Source organism: Vidua macroura, chromosome 4, assembly GCF_024509145.1.
Source record: "Vidua macroura isolate BioBank_ID:100142 chromosome 4, ASM2450914v1, whole genome shotgun sequence".
NCBI classification, from domain to species: domain Eukaryota; kingdom Metazoa; phylum Chordata; class Aves; order Passeriformes; family Viduidae; genus Vidua; species Vidua macroura.
The window spans coordinates 51,315,032-51,339,248 of record NC_071574.1 but is presented as its reverse complement, the minus strand read 5'-3'; the positions used below and the strand labels follow the sequence as shown (position 1 = coordinate 51,339,248).

Genomic DNA, 24,217 nt, shown 5'->3' with positions numbered 1-24,217 from the left:
AAGAGCTAAAGGATCCAAGCCAAAGCTCACTGAAATCGAGAGAAAAACTTGCATTAACTTCAGTGTGCCCTGGATGAAAATGCAACATGGAGTATTTATTCTTCTCTATCTCTTATGGGCTGGAATATGCATGGTTACTATACACACAGAAATACTTCCACCCTTTCATTTTACTTTTTTTTTTTTCCTCTAGTGATTTTTAAAGTAGTTTTTTAGTTCCTGCTCTTGCTCTTCTGGATGCTACAAGTTAGCTGTTTGAGATTACTGACAGTATCTTTAGGAAGTATCTGAAGTACACACTTTAAACTTCTTTCAGAGCTTAATTGTATGTGAAAAAAATTATTGGATTATGTGCATATATTAACAGAAAACTGTTTTTTGTCTGTTCAGAAATCCAGATAAAAAGAAGTATTTGGCTACACAGTTTTGGTAAGTTGTTTATTGATTATTTGAATGTGTTGCTCTCATTTGTTTTTATTTTGTTGTTTTTTCTGTTTGTTTTAGAACACCATGGATGAGTTTACTCATTAGAACACAGTTACATATTTTAATTCTTGTACTTTTAATTTGCCCAAGATTTCAAACAGTTAATCTTTTTTTTTCCCAATGACAGAGGAAGAGAGATGCATTTAACTGTGTTTAATATTGGAAATTGCTGTATAATAAATGCAGTAAATTTTGTGGTTCACACCTTTTTGTAGCCAGAAGTTCTATAAAATAGGGAACTGAGGTTAAAATTATAATAATTTTTGTAAACCAACTTTTAAATATTAATTAACACCACTAACAGGAGGTCTTTTAGAGTTCCTTTATGCTGTCAGCATTCAATCTTTGTGTTTTCATTCCGAGGCATGTTGCTTCCAATCCAGAATATGAAGTTTGGCAGAGCTGGTTTTAGGAGAGATTTAACTCTTCCCTGTGAAGCATTCAATTGATGCCAAAGCTTCCTTTGAGGGCTTTCTAGCTGTGGGTGATATCTCCCAGGGGAAAGAAAGTGTAAGTGTTCATCAGCCAAATGGAAAGACAAAGCTCCAACAGGTTTTAAATAGTAAACTAACTCAGAAGGGAAAATACTTCCAACCAAATGCATGGTCTGTCTATCATGCAGTCCGTGTGTGTTACCAACCAACCAACTAACTTACATGACAGAGTTTCCACTTTTAAAGACTCTGACTTGCTTTGATCACTGTCACATTTGTACCCACTACACTGTCCACCTCTTTTCCCTGGTTGGTTTTTTTTTTTTCCATTTCCATAGGTTCATAGAAGTTCATCAGCATTTGCCCTGTATTCAGATTCTTGTTCAAATCAATCATTTAGAATGTTATTCATAAATGTATACTTTCTTTCTCTTGGATTAGATTTTCTTTCTTCTTTCCCATGCTATAAAAATGTTGAATCTTTTTTTCATGTTTCCTGAAATAGCAGAACCCTTCACAGAAGAGAACAATATTTTCTGTCATTTTTCCCTCACAATTAAAAGGTTTAATATTTCTCCTTTCAAATTATCTTAAAAATTAACCTCTTAAGAAAAACACAACAAGAAAAGCGAAGCTCAGTTTGGAAGGGAAAGATTATCATACCATTCCACATACTTCATTTGTTTTCAAAAGTCTGTTCTTTTATCCTTACTAGACTGTTTCTCCTTCTAAGAAGTAGCTTGAGACAGGAAACCAGACAGCAGTCTCCCCTGATAAGGGAGAATATTGTCTAATGGAAGTGCCTCAAGAGGTTCTCCTCTTAAGTTCAGTGAGTATAGAACTGAAGGTTGAACAGGGTTTACATGGGCTCAATTTTTTCCTTGGTAAAGAAGATATTTTCTTAACAAGCACTTCAAGAACATTTTCCCCCAAGATTTTTATATACAAGAAAGCCATTTCCAGACACATGGCTTCAAAGAGCCTGCAACAGTATTATCAGAAATTTAATTGCAATACCGATTAGTCAGCTACATGTCAAAGCAGTTCTAGGTCAAACAAGGTGACATGAACAAAGTTATGATGCAAAGTTGTGCAAAACCACAAGTTTTTCAGCCTGCTTGTAGTCCTGAAAGGAGGAAGATAAAAGATTTCAAGTCTTTACTAAGAAACAAATAAAATTTTAAATACTAAATACCAGAATTCTGTAGAAATGCTCTTTCTCTTAATGCTTATCAATAAAACTTTGAAGAGAAAATTTTTGCCTAGGTACCATTTTCTTTTACAAAATATTCTAACTTTTTCAACAATTATTATTGTTACCCAGTGGAAATCCAGCAAATAAACACAGAAAGCTGTTGATCAGTAGAACATTTTCTTGGCATGCTGGTTCTTCCTGATTCTCCTTCTGCTCTGTTCCTCATGGTCTGGCTGCTCTGGTCTCTTCCCACAGCACCACGTCTGGACCTTTGGTGCTTTGGCTGAGTCTGACAGCTGTGCTGAAGTGGAGAGCTTCTTTGCCTGTTGCTATTTTGGGGTCAAGTGCAGTTAAGCACTTGCTTACTTCCCATTAAAGTTAATGGAACTTCAGAAACACTTTTTTGCTGACTCAGGTCTTGATGAGCAACTGGTACAGTAAAGTGCAAACATGTTACGAGCTCTGGAAAACAGCTTTTTTACCTTCTGCAGGGAATGTTTGTCTCAGAAACTGGTTTCTCTGTGTCAAACTCTTTGGAAGTTCCACTGAAGACAACTTTTCACCTGGGTTCAAAAAACCTCCCTTCCCTTTCGGGTTTCATCAGTGGAGAATCCTCTGATACTATTGTTTCTCCCATGTATCAGAGGAAGTTTGACTTGAGGTTCAAAGCAGTCATAGGTTCAGAGCAACAGGTCTGAGTCCCGAAGTGCTTGGACTGAAGAGCTTTTGCAACATGATGTTTGCTGCTGGTTTCAAACAGTGCTGCAAGAGCTGCACTTCCTTGCAGAGGGCACTTGTGCAGTGCTAATTTAGCAGATACCAGTACATTATTCTGTAATTATACTGACAATAACAGTCGTACCTTGAAGCTTCTAGACAGAGACTTGCTGTACATTGGGCAGCATTCCTTTGCTTCCCCTGGGCACAAAGATTGAGGAAATAAACCCTGTATGTGTTCTCAGGCAGAGTGAAGAGGGGCAGAATGTATGGTCACCACCCCCCCTGTCTGCAGCAAAAGTCAGTCACTGGCTGCTCTTCCAGGTATTTAATGAGGACAGGCTTTATATTAGAATAAAGCTTTGTTGTTGGATGTGCACAGTTAAAACTGGCCCTCCACCCCACCCTTTCCTTTCATAACAGGTTTGCAGAGTTGGTGGACCTTGAAGATAGATGTGCAGGGCTGCTGGGAGTAGCTGCACTGCGGTTGCCCTTTTCCAGCTGCTGTGCAGTGCAGATGTGTAGTCTGAGTGCATTCTTTAACCACTTCGTACATTTCATCCAGGGTAAATAATCCATACAAGCCTTTATTGTCAGAATACACGTTTAAGTACCTTTCAGCTTTCATTTAATTATGTCTCTGAAACAATAAACTATACACCTGTCAGGAAGCTAATACTGACAAGGTGATGAGCTCTAATGATAATGAACTTCCCTTCTGGAATGGATACCTTGCTGTATATTGGATCATAAGGGCAGAGTTTGTGTTGTGAAGACAACAGCTGGCTTTCTGTCTTCACTGGACTTCAGATAGGGGAATACTGAGGGACTTTGCCTGGACTTTACCTTGCACCTGTCCTTATTTGCATACAAAACCCAGTTGCTTCATTTGTCTTTCTGAAGTACAGGGTGTGAGCAAAATCTTATCAAAAGCCGGGTCCTGTTTGGACAAGTTGGACTGACTTGGCAGAGATCCACAGGGTGGAGTGAATGGGAGGAGGCAAGAAAGTAAAACTGGGTGGCTTGTTAGCAGAAAAAAAGAGGGAGAGCAAAAAAAAAGAGAGGGTGGAATGTTTGCTTACCGGATTGCAGTTAATTATTTAGTTTCAGATTACATTCGTATTAAATTCTTTTACCTCACATGAGAAAACTCTTTAATGCAAAATAGTTTACCTAATAAAGTCAAACACAAAAGTTCCTATTTTTTAATACATTTAAGATGAATATACTGTTGTCACCTCACCAGTTTTTTCAGAGCACCTCAGGAATGAGAGATGGTATTTCGATTTTCCAGAAATTATTTGTATATACTAAACAAGTTGCGGGCTTTCAAACAAGTAGATTCTGAAACCACTCTGTAAAGTAGAACCCAACTGTTTTTGCATTCCTCTGTAATAGAAACAGATAAGACTGTTTACCTTCCCTATTGCCCCCTTCTCAAATGTTTAGGAGAGAAAGACTGAGAAGTTTTGAGTTAATAGGCATTATTTTACAAATATACTGGGGAAAACTACCTACTTCTTAGTAGAAGTACCATGCTTTATTTGTGTGAGTGTACATGCACATATTTGTGTGGTCCAAGCTATCAATTTGGAGCATTATTTTTAAATACAAAGAGGAGTCTTTTGTCTTATTTACAGCCTTAGAAATACATCATTTTGAGCTAAATTTTAAATGCCAGATCCAAAGCTGACTTATATTGACTCTGTAGCAGTCCTACAGGACCAAGTGTTGCATCTTAATTAATTTTCCGTTCTTGAAAATTGGTTTCCAGTCTCCATAAAATGGGGAAAAGAAACCTGCTCAAGAGTAACATGATAAAGAAGTGCTTGATTCCTATACTCCGATGCAGCATAGTAAACTTACATAAAAGTAAAGTTTTCTTCTGCTGTTCTTAGATGACTGCACTTGGGAAAGATTGAGAATTACTTTTCACTTTTGTTCAGGGTAGTACACTTCCTGTTGTCTATGTCAGTTTAATTCCTGCACAGTGATTTAGAGCTGTCTCAGGAAACACTGAAATGGGTAGCATGACATCTGAAATGTGTATCAAGTGTCTTTTCACACACTTTTTGGAGCTAAAGGTTAAAAGGAGTAATTCTTAAACTGAAGAAAATACGGTTTTAGAATTGCAAAAATAACACAAAGGATGAGCATCATTGCATTTACTTAGAACAATCTTTCTTTTCTCTTTTTCTTTTCTTTTCTTTTCTTTTCTTTTCTTTTCTTTTCTTTTCTTTTCTTTTCTTTTCTTTTCTTTTCTTTTCTTTTCTTTTCTTTTCTTTTTTCTTCTTTTTTCCTTTCTTTTTCTTTCTTTTCTTTTTCTCTCTTTCTTTCTTTCTTTCTCCTTCTTTCTCTCCTCCTTTCTCTCTGTCTTTCCCTCCCTCCCTCCCTTCCCTTCCTTTCTGTCTGTTTCTCTTCTTCCTTTCCTTTCTTTTCTCCTTTCTTCCTTCACTGAAGTACAAATTGGTGCGTTACTTTATCTATGCACATACAAGCTAAAAATCAAAAGTTTCTGTTAACCTGAAAGGAATTAGTTCCAAATCCCTTTATAGGAGCTCTGAGTGGCTACATTTTACTGCAAAGTTTTTTTATGTCTAAAAGTACAACTTCTCTGTTTTCACAATGCAGATGAATGTGTGAGAATATGAGTGATGCATAGATACATGGATATATTTCCACGTAGTGGAAAAGTCAGTATTGGGAAGTCAGTATTCTGAAATGTTAGTTCTGGCTATGTGATATGTTGAAACCTGAAAAAGATAACTAGGTAACAGTTATCTAAATTATAACCATTCAAAGAAAAGAGTATAATTAATAACCTTCTCATAAACGTGCTTAAGGTATTTACAGAATTACCACAAATTTCAGCAAATAGTGCCATCTTACATGACTGCCCCCAGACTAAAACTACATATTAAGTTTAAACCGGAAATTGCATTTAGCTGCATTATTTGTTTCACTTTAGTTTTGCAATTAGTTTTTGTCAGGCCTTCAACTTTTATAATGTGAATTATGAAGATGCTATAATTTACTCTGCTACTTATTTGTTTCCATTATTCAAAGTGCACACTGTTGTGATATATTTCCAAAAATCTTTAAACTTTATTTATGTTCCTGAATAACTCATGGTAGACTTGTAACAACTCATGCTATCTCTCTTAACAAATTTTGATCTTTAAACACATGTTAACTGCAAAGTTGTTCATTAGGGTAGGCTTACTAGAATTGTTTTAATTTGAGCAGGTACATCTTTAAATGTTCATTTACATTTCTGGGATAATTTCCCAGCCACAGCTACAAATCTTTTGGTGAGCCTTCAGTCTGTCCTGCGGGGTGAATTGCCTATGCTGGAGGCTGGCTGTATTCGCTTCTTTCCAGTGCCATCTACTGGCCAAATGGAATTTGTGTCATTTACTTTTGTCCTCGCATCTTAAAAGTGGCCGTACCGCCTCCAGGCAGGGCTGTGAATTCTACGGTGTACGGTCAGAACTTGCTCCTTGGACATCAGTCATATAATGTATAACCTCGAGTGATTTATAAACAGCTTGGCAACATCTAAACCCCTTAGCTTCTTCTTAAGCTTATGGCTTTACCCAGAAGAGGTATCTCCTTTCCTTCCCAGTATCTTTCCAAGATAACCATGGCAAATGTGTAGTATGACAGTTATGACATGCTTTATGCTAAATACTTTTATTTCAGACATTTAGAGATTGGACAAGTAAGGTTGAACACTGTAGGAAAAAAACCCTGAAGCTGCACAGAATGCAGGCAGATTGTTTTGACGTGCTTTTGTTTTGCACAGTTAGCACAAATAGTTGCTGAATTGTCAGTAAATCTATTATCTTGTAATAACTGATGCATTTTTTCTGTTAAGTCATTGCAGCATGTTGAATGTAGCCCAAGTTAGTCTTGAATTTTAATCTTTTTTTTTTGCATTGATATCAGTTTCACTGTATGTGATCTATTGAGTGTTTCTATTAGGACTCTTAGGAAAGAGAGATCCTTTCCAGAATCAGTTCACTTGTATAAACAAGGTTATTCTGAGGTTGTAATGCTGATGAGAAATGCGTGGTCTAAACTGTGATGTGTTAAAACACTTGACAGCTAATGAAAGTGAAAATTCTGTGGTCTTGGTGTGCTGACATGGACAACAAAAATTCAATTTGATTTTCATTAAAATGAGCAGATGTCTCTATGTTTCAATAGCAATTTGGAAAGAAAAATCTTGCAATAAATTCTGTCAAAGATTTAAATATCTGTGTTAGAGATGGATAAATATTCACATTAATCTGACAAAATAGTGAATTCTTTACAATTCACAAAGTTGATTCGGGTATTTCCCATGGCTTTCTAACACCTTGTCTTTCCCCAGCAGGACAGAACCTCAGAGGCATCAGAAGAGGTGAATAAAAAAGATGCTAATGTTTGACCCAGTCCCTATCAAGCAAGAAGCCATGGAGCCTGTTTCAGTGGTAAGACTTTTCAAATATATTGCCCCTAAAGATGACTTTTTAATTTTTCCACCTTTAAATTCATAATGAGATGTAATTAAGCTTTGGACTAGCTTAGGAAAACATATGAAGCTATATTTTGCTCTTGGTGCAATCACATTCACATTCTAGGAAAACTTTCTGTATTTAATTAATTTATTAATGCCTTAAATTATCTGACCAGTTGCCTGTCAGAGGGGAGAGCATCCATGTGTTCCTCAGCCACTGCACTGTAAATATACTCTCTGTAGCTCCTGCTGCTGAAGGAGGTGGGTTGAAATTAAGTTGCCACGCTTCATGGTGAAGTGGCAATTGCCTGTGGTTTCAGTGTTACACCCTTGAACTAAGTGAACAGCTTCTTGCTGTGCCTTTTTTTTTTGTTTTTCTCTTGGTTGTGGTAACAGGTGCCTGTGGTAACAGGTAACATGGCTAGCTCTGCTCTAAACAGCAGAAAATTAATCCTGCAAAAACCCAAACCAGCAATGGCTTTTTGCTGGGTAAACTGGTTGCACTGCTTTACCAAGTGAACAAATGAGATCTAGGGCAGTGGGGAAAAAAGGGGAAGAGGAGACACTTCTTTAAAATTGGGTTCATTTTCCATGGACTCAGAGAATAGGGTCATCTCAGAGAAGAGTCTGACAAGCAAGAGCAGCAGGACATACAGGTGGGAGCAGTACAGTGAGAATTGTGATGATACAGGCTGCTGCTTAAATGAAAGGTTTTGACTTTGCTACCTCCATACCAGTTCTGTGTCTCCTTTGTGTGACTGAAGAATTGTGTGGTCCTAGAATAATTTGAAACCTTTGGATCAGCTCACTGAATGGTCGTAGTAGCTAACACACCAAAAATACTCATTTTTTGTCAGATCAGGAAGCTGATCTGACTCATTCTGTGCAGCTGCTCAATATTAGAGCAAGGGGAGGGAGGATGAGAGAACAGGACCTCCCCTTTCAGATTTTAGCCTGCAATAACATATTAAGTGTAACATGAAACCACACCCCCAGAAAGGCTGATCCATTAAAAGGGTGAAGTCAATGTACATAATTCAGAGTGCATTAAATTTGTGCTCTGAATGGCATCTTTCAATGAAAAGTTTGTTTCCTGTTTTATTTAAAATAAATAATAATTTTCATAAATTTAAATGCATCTGTAAGCAGTCTGATTTCTTCCGTGCTACTAACAGCACTTCTGGGAGTTAAGTTTATATGGATTTTAAAATTACAGTTTGACTTGTGGGGTTTATTTGCTGGAGAGTAATGATAGAAAAATAACTGTCTCTGAAAGTGTGAGCATGACAAGTTCCAATATTTGGGTCAAGAAAGAATTTTAGTATTGGCCAGCCTGTCTGTCACTTTAGTCACAGTTATTGTGTAGCTACGTCAAGATTAGTGTTGATTATATACTATAATCTAAGATTATCTAATGATGTCCATTGAAATCAGAAAAGAGGCCAGTTTTACAAAAGAAGTGTCATTGCTGTCTTTTGTGCCTTGTGCACATCTGCCTTCATCTCCCAGAGAAGGTTCTGCAATGGTTTGGGGCTCTGCACAAGACACCCAAGTGCCCCAAACAGTTATGTGCTTCTGCCAGATGGGCAAGGTCAGTCCCTCAAAAGGCTCACCAGGAGAGGAGCGAGCAGTCCTTCCCAGACCCAGATGGAGGAAAAACTGTAGTGGAAAGAACAAGGGAGCATTTCTGAGCCAAGTGCACTTCAAGACTGGAGTTCCAAATATTGGTTATTCTATACCATATCCTTCTCCTAGTGATGTGGTGCCTTCCATGCATTGGACCTTTGGAGTCTTCTCAAAAGTCAGTGTAATCACTCTGACCAGCTATTAGAGACTACTCAGAGCATTTTACCACCTGTGTATGTTTTTTTTTGCCATTGCATGAGGGGAAAAAAAAGCAGAAAAGAAAAGGTAGAAAGTCCAGAGGAAAGTATGATTTCTGTGAGTGAAGTTTCCATCACTGGACACCACTTTGTTTTCCCTCAGGCTGAGTACCATATGTGTTTCAGCTTTTGTACAGACATAGGCTGCTTAGCCCCAATCCCTTGAGCTCCCCAGCTCTTCTTTGTCTTGTGGCTTCCTTGGAGCCCTGGTGCCACAACAGAAACTGCTCTGGAGACACCTCTAAAGGGAGGTATTGTGATATGGAGAGAACATAGGAAAGGATAGCAGCCACTGAGTGAGTTAGTTTTCTTGACCACCTTTTGAGGAGGTGGAATGAGAGAGAAACTATCAGTGTGATGTTGAGAGGTGCTAAACAGAGCAGACTGGGCTAACATAACCTGAAAGTCTACAATCAATTATTTGTATTGCATCTTTCATTCTGATAGAATCATTAGAGGCCAAATTGAATCAAGCCCCTTAGGAGTAACTCACTCATCTCTCTGAATGTAGATGTACTCTCTACACTGTAGGTGTAAAGTCTGTGTGTCTCTAAAACATCACAGTAGTTGGAGGGGAAGGAGGAAATTAGTAATGGTTTTGACACCACTGTATTTCAGGGTGTGTGACTGAAAGGAATAACTATACTTCTCAGGTGACTGAAGCTTGCACCCACACTATTTCATCACTCTACCAACAGCTCATACCATTTATTGAAATGAATTATTGAACGTATATTATGATCGTTTTTAATGAACTACTGACAAAGTCATCCGAGTCCTACTCACAGGGCTACCTATTTGCTGCGAGGACTTTTTAAAGGACTTTTTAAACATTTGGACCAGTTACCAGTTGGTGAAACAAGTTGCTTTTTTTTTTTTTTTTTTTTTGAATTGGAATAAACAGTTTTTCTCTGTGTAGCAGAGTAGTAGAGAGAAGACTTGGTCAGGTGCTAAGAAGTACAACAGTGATTATGTGAGTCATGATGATTAGATTTATTGATAATACAGTATCTAAATATTGCCAATGCAGTATAACATACTGAGGTCTAAAGGGTTATAATATATATGTTAAAGCAGATTCAGCTAGAAATGTTTATAGTCTTTGTCCTTGCAGAATGCACAAGTACAAAGGAATAAAGCACCTGTGGAACTGCTTCAGAGTTTTATCTTTGTATGTGACTGAATCTTGTCATTTTTACTCACCCATCCAAAAGTGAGTGTTCCAGTCTTCACTGTGGGTGTATTCTGCTGGCCTCCCTACTGGGGAGGAGGAATCTACCTGGAAGCTGCCCACAGTCTCAGGAGACCGGTTTTCCCAGTCTCCAGCAGCATTTCTACCCTTTTGCAGGCTGTGCACCAAAATAAATCACGATCAGCATTGCTCCCCCATCAAAGAATGCAGAAGCTATGTGAGCATCCAGACAGCTATTCCTCGAATTCCCACCGGGTGTTCTCAGGATAAGGTTACACCTAGGGATGCTTGTTCTTTAATAGACTTCATTGGCCAAAAGCATTCCTGGAGATTTAAACTTCACAGGCTTTTTCCTTTTTAGCATTCTTGCAATGGAAGAAAAGTTCATAGGCAATGACATTGTGATCATCCCTGACAAACCTGCAGCACTGTAAATCACTGATGCTTAGTCTTGGAATGTTTACAGTAAAGTTCATTAAAGCTGGGTGAACTCCGTACTGTAAACCAATAACAGGAGCTTTAACAGAAGTATTTAATGTTCCTTACCTATTAAAATTTTGATTTTTTTGCTATGCCCATAATTTGATCTGATCTAATAGATACCAAATGCTGTGAAATATTAAATTATATCAATATTTAGTGGTCTCCATCACTTAGAACGCTAACAATTTCATTGCTTGGCTCAGCAGTGCTGGCAAGTCTACAGACAGCACTTCTTGCAATAATGGCATTTAATAAAATTCTGATGAACCAATTACCATCAAAGATTAATGTTTCTATAGATGGAATTTGTAAGAATAATCATAAAGAGAATATATAACTTGCAGAGATTTTAATGTAATATTTACTGTCTGAAGATTAATCACCATTTTGTGTGCTGCTTTATTTGAATGTTTTATGGACTGAGGGACTCAGCTTTGTTGTTCTATCACTGTGCCATGAATGCAGGAGGAAAATTTAATATTTTCTAAACTCAGTGTTTCAAACAGTAACTGAAAAGAAGAAAATTACATTTGTGTCATTTTGCAAAAATACCCCCATTAACATTGACATTTAAAATGAACCAAGGGTTCCCTCACAGGGAAGACAGAGGTAGGAAACCAGGAAGACATATTGACAGCAGTGTTCACACCAGGAAAAAAATAATTGAAATATTATGGAAATAATTTTATAAAAATTCAGTAGTTTTATGCTTCTGATGTTTCACTTTATACCATTTTGAACATACTTAATCCCACTCATCAAAATACTTTTGATGCCAAGGAAGTAATTAATTTTTTAATATTAGTTTACTTACCTAAATTCCAATGATAGCATTTTATTTCAAAAAGTTAACAACACAAATAAAAATTTATGTGCATTGCATTTTCTGTGTCTCACTGCTGTGTTAGAGCAGCACATCAATTTCCATTGTGAGTTAGCTGTTCGTAAACAACCTCAGTTTTTAACAGTTTTTAAACACAGTATTGGTCTGGATATTTGTTTAATAATACTGCACTCTACAGTTAATACTTCTTGGTTTACAAAAATCACTAGATATGTGTGTGTTACTTATATAATACATATGTATATACATATATATATATATATATATATAAAAATTACTAAATTGTAGAGATCGTCACAGGTCAAGATTAGCTTTGGGGTTTATATTGTAATGGGAACTGCTAGCTACCACTATCAGGAATATTCTTCCAATACACCAAATGTTTATCCTTGTACTCATTTTCCAAAATTAGACTGGCTAAGTAGCTGCTTTATATCTCAAAAAAATAATTCAGAAAGGTTTAGATTTTACCTTTTGCATTCTTGAGTTACTCACCCATTACTTACATAGTTCAGCTGAGTATTTTGTATTGATTGTAGGGTTCAGATTCATAATTTCTTTTTTTAGTGATGATTGTTTTTCAATTACTTTAGTAGTTGATTGGGACCCATTACTAGCAATTCTAAGCCCAACTGAGCTTCCACCTTGCCAGAATTGATGCTCCTCAGTACATCGTTATATGCTTGGCATAGCAGATGTATCTCCCAGGTCAGTTAAGAAATGTACAGGCATGTACATATGACAGGCAATTTTAAAGGGAGAAAAGTAGTTCAATAAGCCTTGAAGATTTGTCTTCATAATCTGTCTTACATTGCTTCTGAAACAGTGAATCAGAATTTGATTAACTTCCTGTGTGGGGAATCTGAGGCTTTATTTAATTCTGTTTTATTTAGAAACTACATTAAAGTGCTTTCTTGAAACTTTTTCATTTTGCTTGTTTTATTGGCTGCCTTTCTTTTTCAGCAGTAGCTGCTTGTTTGTGTTGATTTATTATTTGATTTTCTGTATTTCTTTCCCACTCCTTCTGACAGTCATACCCATCCAATTACATGGACCAAATGAAGCCAAACAAATACGGCGTCATTTATTCTACACCAAGTATGTTGCACAATAAATTGTACTCAAACCCTGAAGGACTATCAAATGGAATCCAGATGGAGCCAGTGGACCTTACGGTAAATAAAAGGAGCTCACCACCTTCAACTGGAAGTTCTCCTTCCCCACTAAAATTTCAGACTGTGCATAGGAGAAGTTCACCCGGATTGACTCTGTCCTCACCCAGCTCACCTCTCAGTAAATTCACACCGTCACCCCCAGGAGTACAGCCTCTTTCTATGCCAATAACAATCCCACCTGTAATGGCCGCTGCTCTTTCACGCCATGGACTGAGAAGCCCTGGGATACTCCCGGTTATACAGCCTGTAGTGGTCCAGCCAGTTCCTTTCATGTATGCTCCCCATCTCCAGCAGCCCATCATGGTGTCCACAGTTCTCGCAGATGAGATGGAAACTCCAAGTAGCATGCAAGGTTGGTGTTGTCAGAATTGCTTTTTATGCTGTCTCATATGCCAACAAATTAAGACAAATATCCAAGCACTTTGTTTCTGTGGGTTGTTGGCATTTTAGGAAGTGGAACATAATTTCTGTTCTTCCAGAATAAACAGGCATAGAATTTGTTGTATAAATATTTTACCAGACTTAACCAAGGTCATAGGATCACAGAATCAATTAGGCTGAAAAGACCTCTGAGATCATCGAGTCCAACCTGTGACTGAACACCACCTTGTCAACCAGGCCATGGCACTGTCTGGTTGCCATGACACATACAGTCTTTCCTTAAACACCTCCAGGGACAATGACTCCACCACCTCTCTGGGCTGCCCATTCCAATGCCCGATTGCCCTTTCTGGGAAGAACTTCTTCCTGTATGTCCAAACTAAACCTCCCCTAGTGCACCTTGAAGCCATTTCCTCTTGTCCTTTCAGGCAGTTGTAGAGAGCAATGAGGCCTCTCTGATCCTTATTTTCTCCAGGATAAGCAACCCCAGCTCTCTCAGCTGCTACTCACGGGACTTGTTCCCCAGACCCTTCACCAGCTCCGTTGCTTGTTTGTATCTACATAAACTATTGATCTACTGAGATTTGGACTGATAACATTGGACTGATGAAAATTAATAGAAATGTTTTGAGTCAGAGTTCATCAGGAGATAACTAAAACTGAAGGATTTTGTATTTAGTGTAAATCATCACAGTAAATGTAGTACTGATGGGTTTGTTTTAACTATGGATTTTTTTCTGTATATTATTTATTTCCATAACTCTTCATAATTTTTATGTGTTGCCCTCCCTCTCCTACCCTCTGCCATACAGTGCCTGTCATTGAGTCTTATGAGAAGCCCACACTGAAGAAAACAATCAAAGTAGAGCCAGGAAGCGAACCATCAAAGACTGACTTCTATCCTGAACAAATGTCACCTCCAATGATGACCTCATTGTCTCCTCAGCAAGTTATGTTGCAAGAGTAAGTAGCTAACAGTAGTCCCAAGATCAGCAAAGGAACGGAAAGCAGTTAATTACAGCAGTTACCAGTTCTGAGGAGTGGGAAGGAATGTTGCTATGCTTTAAAACATGTAATAAAATACACATTCATCCCTCCCACCGCTGTCACTGTGAAATGTGATTGCAACTTTCTTTTCCCCCTTCTTCAGCAATACAGGAGTTGATACATATTTATACCTTGCAATAGATCTGGCATTTATATAATGCATTTCTAAAGTAATGATAGGTCCCAGTTCCACAACTTTACTGAAAGTAGGACTCCCAGTAAGCCAGTGATAACCTACTTACGTAAAATCAGCAGCAAAATTGAAAGAAACTTAAAAGACAGTTCATACTGATATCTCTATTCATGTCACTTGAAATACCTTTCTTTAAAATTAGTGTTGTGACTTTCTTTTCTTGGAGGACTTCTTTGTCTTTTCAAAAATTTTGCCTGCTTAGTGGGAAGAACCTCTTCAGGCTTACAAGTTCTGTGTATATAAGTGAAATTGCATTTTTACATGAGACCATTGTTCGGTGGGTGATTTTTTTGACAACTCAAGTAGATTCTGAAGCTTTCTCCCCTCACAGCCACTTGTTTCCATCCCAGTATTAACTCATTGTGCTGGCATAGCTGTTACTGGGGCCCCTGCATTAACTGGATCACAGATCTAATAGGTTTTTAAACAGTGCTGTTTGCAGAAGAAAGGACAAGGGCTAGAAGAAGAATTTAGGTCTGAGGCGCATAAACCTTTTAATTGAAAACATAAAAAAATTCTCAAGAAAGTACCTGAGGAGTCATGGGCACCCTTCCATTTCCTGTTTTTCTAGGGAAAATCTTGTCAACGTACTAAAACCATAGAATGACCCAGAGCCAGGCTCATCCTTCAGCAGGCAGTGCTCTGGGTAGGCAGGCAGGCTGCCAATGTGGCTCTGGCAGGAGCTGAGCAGGGCTCATGGCACAGAACCTCAGAATCCATTTCTGCACTTCCCTCTTGCTCACTGTCACCCTTCAGGTGGTTGTGTTTGACCTCACCTCATTGAGTAAGGGAAAGAGAGCTTCAAGCCAGACACTCAAAACCCAGTGTGGGTATGGTTCAGAGAGAGAAAGAAAAGCATAGGTGGATGGGTGGTCTCCTGTATTTCTTCCAGAACGCTGCCTCTTCCCCCTGCTCATGGCCATTGGGGTCAAAAGCACGCCACAGCACCAGGGCTGGCTGCATTCCAGAACAGACTTTTTGTGGGCACCCCTCCTTGTCTTCAAACAGTCTAGATGCACCTCCTAGACTGCAGGCTCTTTGCAATTGGTTGCCAGCTAGCTTTTATAAACTATATGCTGTTTCTTTTAAATCACGTTATACATGTTTATTACATAGGATAGTAAATATGTATGTTTACTAGTTGGTAATCTACTAACATAATGCACCTACCACACAAGGGAGTCAAGTCTTTATGTAGCTGGAGCTAACTACTGCTAGGTCAGGACTATGAAATGGTTCAGTTTATTTTTTTGTCTTTGTTAAGTCTCTTTGACAAGGGCAAGCCAGTAAGTGCTGTTCCTGGCTGGTACCACACCCTTCCTCCAGGGCTGAAACTTCTGCAGACTTGTCACCTGCATTAGTGATTTGCATTATTTATTTCCCAATGGGTGTAGTTTCCCCAGCAAACCCATCCACTGAGCAAAGAATATAAAATTTGGTATCATGTGTGGATAGCTTTGTTACAGAAAACATTTCTATGTCCATGTTTCCTAAGCATCTCCTCTGCCTGCCCATGTAGAGTGTTATGTTCATGGAGATGCCGTCCTTGCATTGTAACAACTTAAATTACTTTGTAGTGCCCTGTGGAGCTCTAGTTCTTGCTCCTAGAACCAGCCCTTTCGAGTTCACATTCTGCTGTATCCAAAACAAGAAGTTTATAAATTGTATTTTTTATCATAAAAAAAATACATAGACAACTCACACAAGTTAGGAGATATTTGAACCTTTATTAAAAAAAAAAATACGTTGGCTCACAGCTTTATGAGCTATAGTTAGGCATTGAAGTTTTTATCACTATTCATTGGTTCCAACTGCCCAGAGTGTACTATTCAGACACCTAGGCTACATTAAAGGGTCATAAGAAACCTTTAGTCTCACTGAAGTGACTTATTTAAGACTTTTAAGTGACTTGTTTTGCTTTAGTGTTAGCTTTTGGCAGTATATCTGTGTATATCTGGATATCTATATCTATATCTATCTAAAAATAATGTTGGTGACATTTCTGTAGGGATCGTTGGACTTTCTAGTGTGTCTGATAATCAATGTAACTGTGCATTGATTAGTTAGTTCTAAAATCAAGTTTCTAAATTATTTCTAAAATCTAGTTTTAGTTATTTCAAAAATCAAACTTGAGGTAATAACAATAGTATAAGGAGCCTTATTAACATATTTTCATGCAAGTTTCAAAGTCCAACTTATGCTGTCAACATAGTGTGGTCTGTGGTAAAGAAGAAAAAGCTGTTGAAGTTTTATCATCATTTTTAGGAGGTACTCTTACCTATTGAAGAGTGACACTTAAATGGGTAGGCATACATGAACTTACATCTAGTTGTAGAAGAGGGAACAAAAGAATTAGGGCTGTGCTTTTATTATTGGCACTTACTTAATATTTACCTCTGAATTTGACACCACCCTAACCATTTTTTTAAACTGCCATGCCCTATCTGATTATTGATAACATTCTGTTGTCTTGCCAGCGTCCTCTCCCATAAGGGCAAAAGAAGATATTCTCAGTGCTTTTACCAGTCACTTGTAGATTGCAAATCTAAATCACAAATGGTGTATGGCCAATATCCTTTTTCTCCCTTTTCCCAGATGTTACCATGTCCAGGACTAGCCTCCACACATAATGATTTAAACCAAGTCTGTTTGCTGTCCTAAGCCTGAGCTTCTCCAAAAGGACTGGTATGCAACTGCATTGAAACTGAGCACTGCTTTAGAGAGCTGTTTCTTTGGAAGCTAGAAGCCTGCCTTCTTATTTAAGAGTGTGTACATCTCTGTCTAACATCACCATCGGGGTTTCCTGCCATTATAATATTTTTAGCTAGACTTCATGTGTACTTGAAGAGTACATCACTCAACAGTCACAGAACCACCCAAGAAAGAGAATTTGGTTCCCAGTTTCCAGCTTCTAACTCTTAAGAAATAAATCAATAACAGAATTCAACTTTTCCCACATTGGTAATCCCCATCCCGCTGCTGTGGGGTCATAGAAAAATCTTCCTTTCTTAAGCCATGCACAAGATTTTCTGTCTTTAGCACACGCCCCCTGTTTTGCTGAGAGAAGTAGGAATTCAGTGTTTTCTGAAAATTAGGCCCTAAAGGAACTTGGAAGTAAGTAACCAATAGAGCCCAGTGTTATAAAACGTAAGTTGATTGGTAAGAACATGTGAAATACATTAACTTAGAAAAGACAAGAGTTCTAGAAAGCTCCCTTGTGTTGCATGGAGGAACTGGTTTTGCAACAAGGAATGCCAGTATCTGCACATTATATTCGATACATACCTTTTTGACAAACATGTGTTTTCTAAGATTGATGTGGAAGAAAGAGTCAAGGTTGTCCCCAGTTCTGCAGTAGGGGTGTCATTCAACAGTCAAAGACACCTTTTAAGAAGCTTGCATGTTTTCACACGTGTGAACATTTATGGGTTTGTTTGTAGCAGAAGTCCATTTGTAGTTCGTATATGTCTTACCTGCACTGTACCTGTGGGTTTCTACAGTGAAAAATTATGTTTAAGAAGGTGGAGGGACAACTTCAGACATCCTGTGGGTGTGCCACACAGGCTAAGCTCTACTTTTAGGAATTGACGTCAGTGGTACAGGGAGGCCGCACCCTGCTGCCAGCACCAAACAGGAAATTCTTAATTACATTCTAAAGGAGTGGCTGGAACAATAAAGATTGAGTTCTGCTTTGAAACCCTAAAGATACAATTTCTTTAATAATATGGAATTGCTGTTTCCAATTACAATCAAATTAGTTGTATTTGGAGGGGAAAAAAAACAGTGAATAAAACAAAAGTTCACTCAGGGTTTAAGAAATCTGAGTTTGACTGAAAAACACAAAGTTGAAGGGGGTTTTTCTTCTGAAAGTTATAAAAAAGAGCTAGGAAGTATAAAAATGGCTACATCATGCCCCAAAATGAGTAAACATTTTAAAATATTACTGCTAAAATAAATAAAATTTGCTAAACCCTGTTGAATTTTTCAACATGCATGTAATGTTGTTCTTTCTGCCAAGAGACAGAGTGGTAGTGAATAAAAGGCTCTGTTATTAATCATATTAGCTGAGGTTTGCTGTGCTAAATGTTTTTGATTTTAACATTATTTTAACTTTGCAGGAATCACCCTTCAGTTATAGTTCAGCCAGGAAAGAGACCTTTACCTGTGGAATCTCCAGACACACAACGAAAACGCAGAATACATCGATGTGATTATGAAGGCTGCAACAAAGTCTACACTAAAAGCTCCCACCTGAAAGCTCACCGAAGAACCCATACAGGTCTGAGCATAGCTATGCTTCTCTTTCATCACGTCTATGGAAAAATAGTAGGCTAAGCTTGTAACTTCTGCTAATGGCTAGGTGACCACAGGTGTAAATAACAGAATGAGAGAAGGTAGATGTGACATCGTTGTGAAAATAATTATAGGCTGAGCAAAAGACAGAGGACGTAGTAGGAAAAGCCTACAACAAGAGACTGTAAGCCAGTGCATGCTGATGTGTGTTACATCCACTGGCTCTTCACGTATTTGTGTCCACTTGCTTGCAGTTTACTCAATCCACACACCCTGTAAACACCAAAACAGTTCAAATTGCACTGGCTCACCTATGACATCACAGTTAAATTTGACTGTAATTTCTATGGGAGTAGCCCATTTGCAGAAGTTTGGACTGTATGCCAAATGGAAGCACATCTGCTCTGTGGAGATGCTAACCACTGGTGCAGTGGTGCTTTTTATCTGAATGAGTGTTCCAGTAAACACATCCCCATGTCTGTTCTCCACAGAAATGTTCATCTTTGCATGCTGAATGAATATATACATCCAAGGTCTTTACAAAGGTACCTCTTTTAGGAAAAATGGAGCCCAGTCCATGGCCAGCCATTTACCTGTTGGGCAATACAGTGGTGTTAAAGGAGGAGGATGACATATCAGTAATGATATAGAGTTTAAGTTGAGATACTTGCGACAGTGATGCCAGTCATTTACACTGCATTCAGTTTCAGAAATCACAAGATCTGCCTGTTGTGCTTTATGGTAGCACAGTCCTTTCCCCCAGAAAGCTAGAAAATGAGATCCCAGTTTTGAAAATACTTGAACAAATGCTTAAACCTTCATCCTTCTGGGTTTCGTAATACAAAACAAGTGCTAATATGGCAGAGAGGAACAGAGAGACAATAAAAAAATTAATTGTGGCAGGTAGCAATTTTTGTAGTCCATGACTTGGACTGCACAGTTTCTAGCGCAGAGTACTCTTCAGCTTTGAGCTGTCTGGGGGCTTTTGGAGAAAGCATTGCAGTACTTACAGGAATTTGGCAAGGCAGTAGAACAAATCTATCAGATTTATGTGTGAACTTAGGTGATCCGAACTGATGTGTTCATGTCTTAAATCTGCACTTCTGTGTTTCCTTTTCCAGGAGAAAAACCGTACAAATGCACTTGGGAGGGATGCACGTGGAAGTTTGCTCGTTCTGATGAACTAACGCGGCATTTCCGCAAGCACACAGGAATCAAACCCTTCCAGTGTCCAGACTGTGATCGTAGCTTTTCACGTTCGGACCATCTTGCTCTTCACAGGAAACGCCACATGCTAGTCTGAATGTCTTCTGTCCCTGACTCCTGCCACACTTTTTTTGTTTTTTTACACATGCATTTTAATTTGGATTCAGCTGGTCTGGATCTCTGAGTTTATACCATTAAACGCTTATGTATGGTCAGTAACAGATGTTATCTAACCCTTCTATGTCCTTGCCACGGGTCAGACCTAAAGAATGTGAACACTTCTTTTTTTTCTTCTGGGGGTGCTAAGCAAACCCTTTCTGCATTCAGTATGTTTATTGTATTTCATTTGTGAATAAGGGAATTTTTAAACTAACGGCTTTTGTTGGTTTCTTCATATAATCAACCCAGCATATACTGATAAAATAGTAAATGTTACTGAATATCCGAAATGCTAGTCCTTGCCAGAGACTATTATTTATGTGCCCTGTAAGGGATGCACTCTCATTTTATGCTCAACAATGCAATGAATAGATTCTCCCAGCTGTGTTGATTTCTGCAATGTGGTTCATACAACAGTTTTAGAAAGACACCTGATTTAGCAATCCCCTCTGCCCAAACAGTGAGTATTACTGAGGAAATAAATCTAAACAGTGTAATTACTTTACAGAAAGATTGAGTCATAGTATCATTTACCCCAGTCAAGAAGAAAAATGGACAGGAATTGGTCTGTACATAATACTGTGCATCTAAACCAATGTCATCTGTCATCTGTATTATAGTGTAGTATATATCCTTGTTTTTATTGCATAATGCCCCACTGGATTTGTTACAGGAAGACTTTGTGTGACTGTATGTCTGGCTTCTGTGCAAGTGTATGGATGGAACGGCTTGAAGCTGAGTCAGGGGTTTACCATTAGGAAGTTCTTCACCTAGAGGGTAGTTGGGCATTGGAACAGACTTCCCAGGGAAGCGGTTACAGCACCAAGCCTGAGTTAAGCATCTGGACAATGCTTTCAGGCATGTGGTGTGACTTCTGGTGTGTCCTGTGCAGGGCCAGGAGTTGGACTTGATGATCCTGATGGGTCCCTTCCAACTCAGCATATTCTATGATTCTGTGATTCTATGGTACTCTTCTGTGATGTGGCATTAAATGAGATTCATGGAAACCTACTGCACCTCATTTCAGGGATATAGATTATCCCCCTGCAATCATGCTCCTGCATTTCTTCTAAATAATTTTTTTCTCTTTGCTGTACTTCAGAAAATAGCAATCATTAAGTCAAAAATGCTCTAAACTGTATTGTTGTGAGTATCACTGTAATACACTACAGTATTTAAAATTATTGATCCACAATATTTTTATGAGAAGATGGCATCAGATATTAAGTACTTCTGATGATAAATTGAGTCATGTATCTGTTTTGGATAAAAGCATATACCAAATCATCCAGTTCCTAACTCTGGTTTGTGACTCTACTAGTCTCTCAATGGTAGGTACAACTGCTTCCCTGTGGACGTGTCTATTGCATTAAAACCATGCCCATTAGCAAACAGAACTCCATAGCTAAAAGAAACTGAATTCAATCAACCTGCAGTTTGCCCCTAGAAATGTTCCTGTCTGGGAGCCCTCTGAAAGGAAGGTTTCTGTCTGTATTAGCTGGCAGACTTCGTGGCACTGCAAGGAAACAGGATGTATTTCTCTACACTTCCACACACAAGCACATTTTCCTTCCTTGCCCTATGTAAGGTAACCACCATTCCCTGTACGTTAAACATTCTGAAGTTGGCTTTTCCTTTCTTTTGGAAAAACCCAGTGAACAATGGAAGTGCGAGGGGAGGAAGAGTTTCATAGAACTCTGCAGGAGACAGGTGGAGTGTCCATCTGCAGGTGGGTATATTTGAGCTTGTGGAGCAGATAGGCTGTTCTTCTATAACCAGTGGAGCCCAATGCCAAACAATCTTGAAGATGCAAGAGTGTGAGTGCAAAGAGCCTTTATTTGGTGATAGGACTTTACCAGCTGTTCTGCTGACATCCACATGCCTGCAGAATTAGAGAAGGAGAGGTCTGTACTTCCTGTAGAAAAACGCTCTGACAGCAATTGCTCTGTTCCAGCTCCATACATCCTCACCACCTCGGTAGGGCTACATCTTGTGTCTTGGAACTGCCTCATCTGCTCACCTGTGGCACTGAAACACCTGGCACACGAAAGGGTCTTTTTTCTTTCTTGGTAGGCCAGATTGTTAGTGACATGGAGAAACTTGTACGAAAGAGACTGATACTAATGAGCAGCTGTTCCAGAATGTGGACTTCCTGTTTTATATTTTTTTTTTCAGTGGTAGCAGAATTAGCTCTAGGTTTTAATGGCAATTTTGTAAATTCAAGCAGGTCACTGGCTGAGAGGCTGTGTGGAGGGAGCCCTGTGGCACCAGTCACAAGTCTACAGATATTTAGTACCCTGGGATGAACACAATTCTCTGTTCTGTTGTAGAGGGGAAAAAACAGATACTATAAAAATAAGTACCTTAATGACAACTGGTCCCATTTTTACCTTAAAAATGCAAATTTATAAAATTCAGAATATTTAAGGAACATTTCTTTCTAATGCTCTGTTTCTCCTTTGAGGTTTACATAGAATGTTTTCATTAGTATGTTTTTTAATATTTTTTGAATCAGTACCCCAAAAGCAGCACTTCTTTGTAACTGACGCTTACTTCAGATACTTTAGTCTAGGTTATTTTCCATGTTAATTCATTAGCTTATGTACCTTTTTCCTGAAAGTATTTATGCTAATGATGGGGTCTAATACAGTGGAGATTGAGCAGAACTTTCACATTTCATCCATGTGTCTTGCGAATTAGGACAACAGAAAATTAAATATTAAATATAAGTATTTGAGATTATTACATGATAATGCCTTCCTTATAGGATTTTTCAGTTGTCTCTGTAGTGTCTTTGTGGGATGTCTAAAAGGTCACAAACAAATACACTTTTAGCTGAGTGTGAATTTATATCTTAACCAGCTCATTGGTTCATTTTAGCAAACATTGATTTGAGGGATACCTTGCAATTTTTAAATGTACTCTATTAAATACTTTGCAGAACCAGTCATTCCATCTATGCCCTAAAGAAAACCAGTTAAGATAGAAGATCCTAATCCCAGAGAATGAGTATATTTAAACCTCCCCACCTAACAGTATTGCACTGTGCAGTGCATAACAGGTAATACTGTTTTACTAAAATGTGCCTGTTTAGGCCATTTGATTATAATAAATTATTAGTTTCTAATACAATTGCAAGAAACTAAAGCAGGTATTAATGTGTGGGGTTTATTTAAATGGCATTCTGCAGTGATACTTCTAATTACTTCTAATAAGATACTTCTAATGCCATGTCTTGTTCAAATATGTTGTCTCTGCCAAGGTTAGCAACATACAGATGAATACAAATCCTTTCTAAAAAATTTACAAAGCATTTTACATCTTTTAAGAGGGCTACACCATTTTTCATTATATTTTACAGATATTAGCACTTAATGTACTTTAGAGGGTCAAAATAATATTTTTGCTTAGCATCTCTCACCTGCAAATATAGCAAGGATTTTTATTTACTTTAATACTTCTATAAACTATGCAGAATTTTAAAAATAAAATGTAATATATTTTATAAGCTAATAAGACAAAATGGCTAATTAAAGGTTTCTAGCATGCATTACTATAACTTGCAAATATGGAGACATTTTGGTAATCTTTTCTTACTAAAGATGTGAATGTTTAATGTACTTTCACTGTTTCTACTTTGGTAGTCCAATGGGAATTCAGTAATGACATTTTGTCATGTCAAACTGTGAACATAAATTTGTACTGTACAGTCCTCATACTATATTTAGTATATTTAGTATACAGTGCATATGTATTATACTTGTTAATAAAACACTCAGAATGATGTCCGTGGTCATGTTGTCACATGCTGGATGACAAAGAGCAGTGATGCCGAGCTTGGGTCAGAGGCAGGCCTGGAGGAGACCCCTGTGGCTCTGGCTGTTTGGGTGGCCCTTCTGCCCGGCCAGTGGCCACCTCCTGTGTGTGCCTGCCCCACACGGGGCCCAAGGCAGGAGCACCAGGAATTTGTGCTGGAGGAACTGTGTCCTGCAGCACACTTAGTGGCAAGCTCATAAAAATGTTTTACT

General features: G+C 38.3%; 1 protein-coding gene across 4 annotated transcripts in view; it reads left to right on the top strand.

Annotated features, from left to right (window-relative positions):
* The window catches only part of KLF3 (KLF transcription factor 3), a 28,312-nt gene extending 4,339 nt beyond the window's left edge, over nt 1–23,973 (top strand). For 2 of the 4 annotated variants that reach the window (XM_053975268.1, XM_053975270.1), the window contains exons 2-7: nt 391–429; nt 7,211–7,307; nt 12,767–13,262; nt 14,104–14,254; nt 18,650–18,810; nt 19,946–23,973. In XM_053975268.1, coding sequence (XP_053831243.1) covers nt 7,251–7,307; nt 12,767–13,262; nt 14,104–14,254; nt 18,650–18,810; nt 19,946–20,127 — 1,047 coding nt within the window. In that variant the 5' untranslated portion in view covers nt 391–429; nt 7,211–7,250 and the 3' untranslated portion in view covers nt 20,128–23,973. Of the gene's footprint in view, nt 1–390; nt 430–7,207; nt 7,308–12,766; nt 13,263–14,103; nt 14,255–18,649; nt 18,811–19,945 lie in introns of all 4 variants that reach the window. The other 2 variants (XM_053975269.1, XM_053975272.1) reach the window with 2 other exon arrangements.
* The last annotated feature ends 244 nt before the right edge of the window (nt 23,974–24,217 follow it).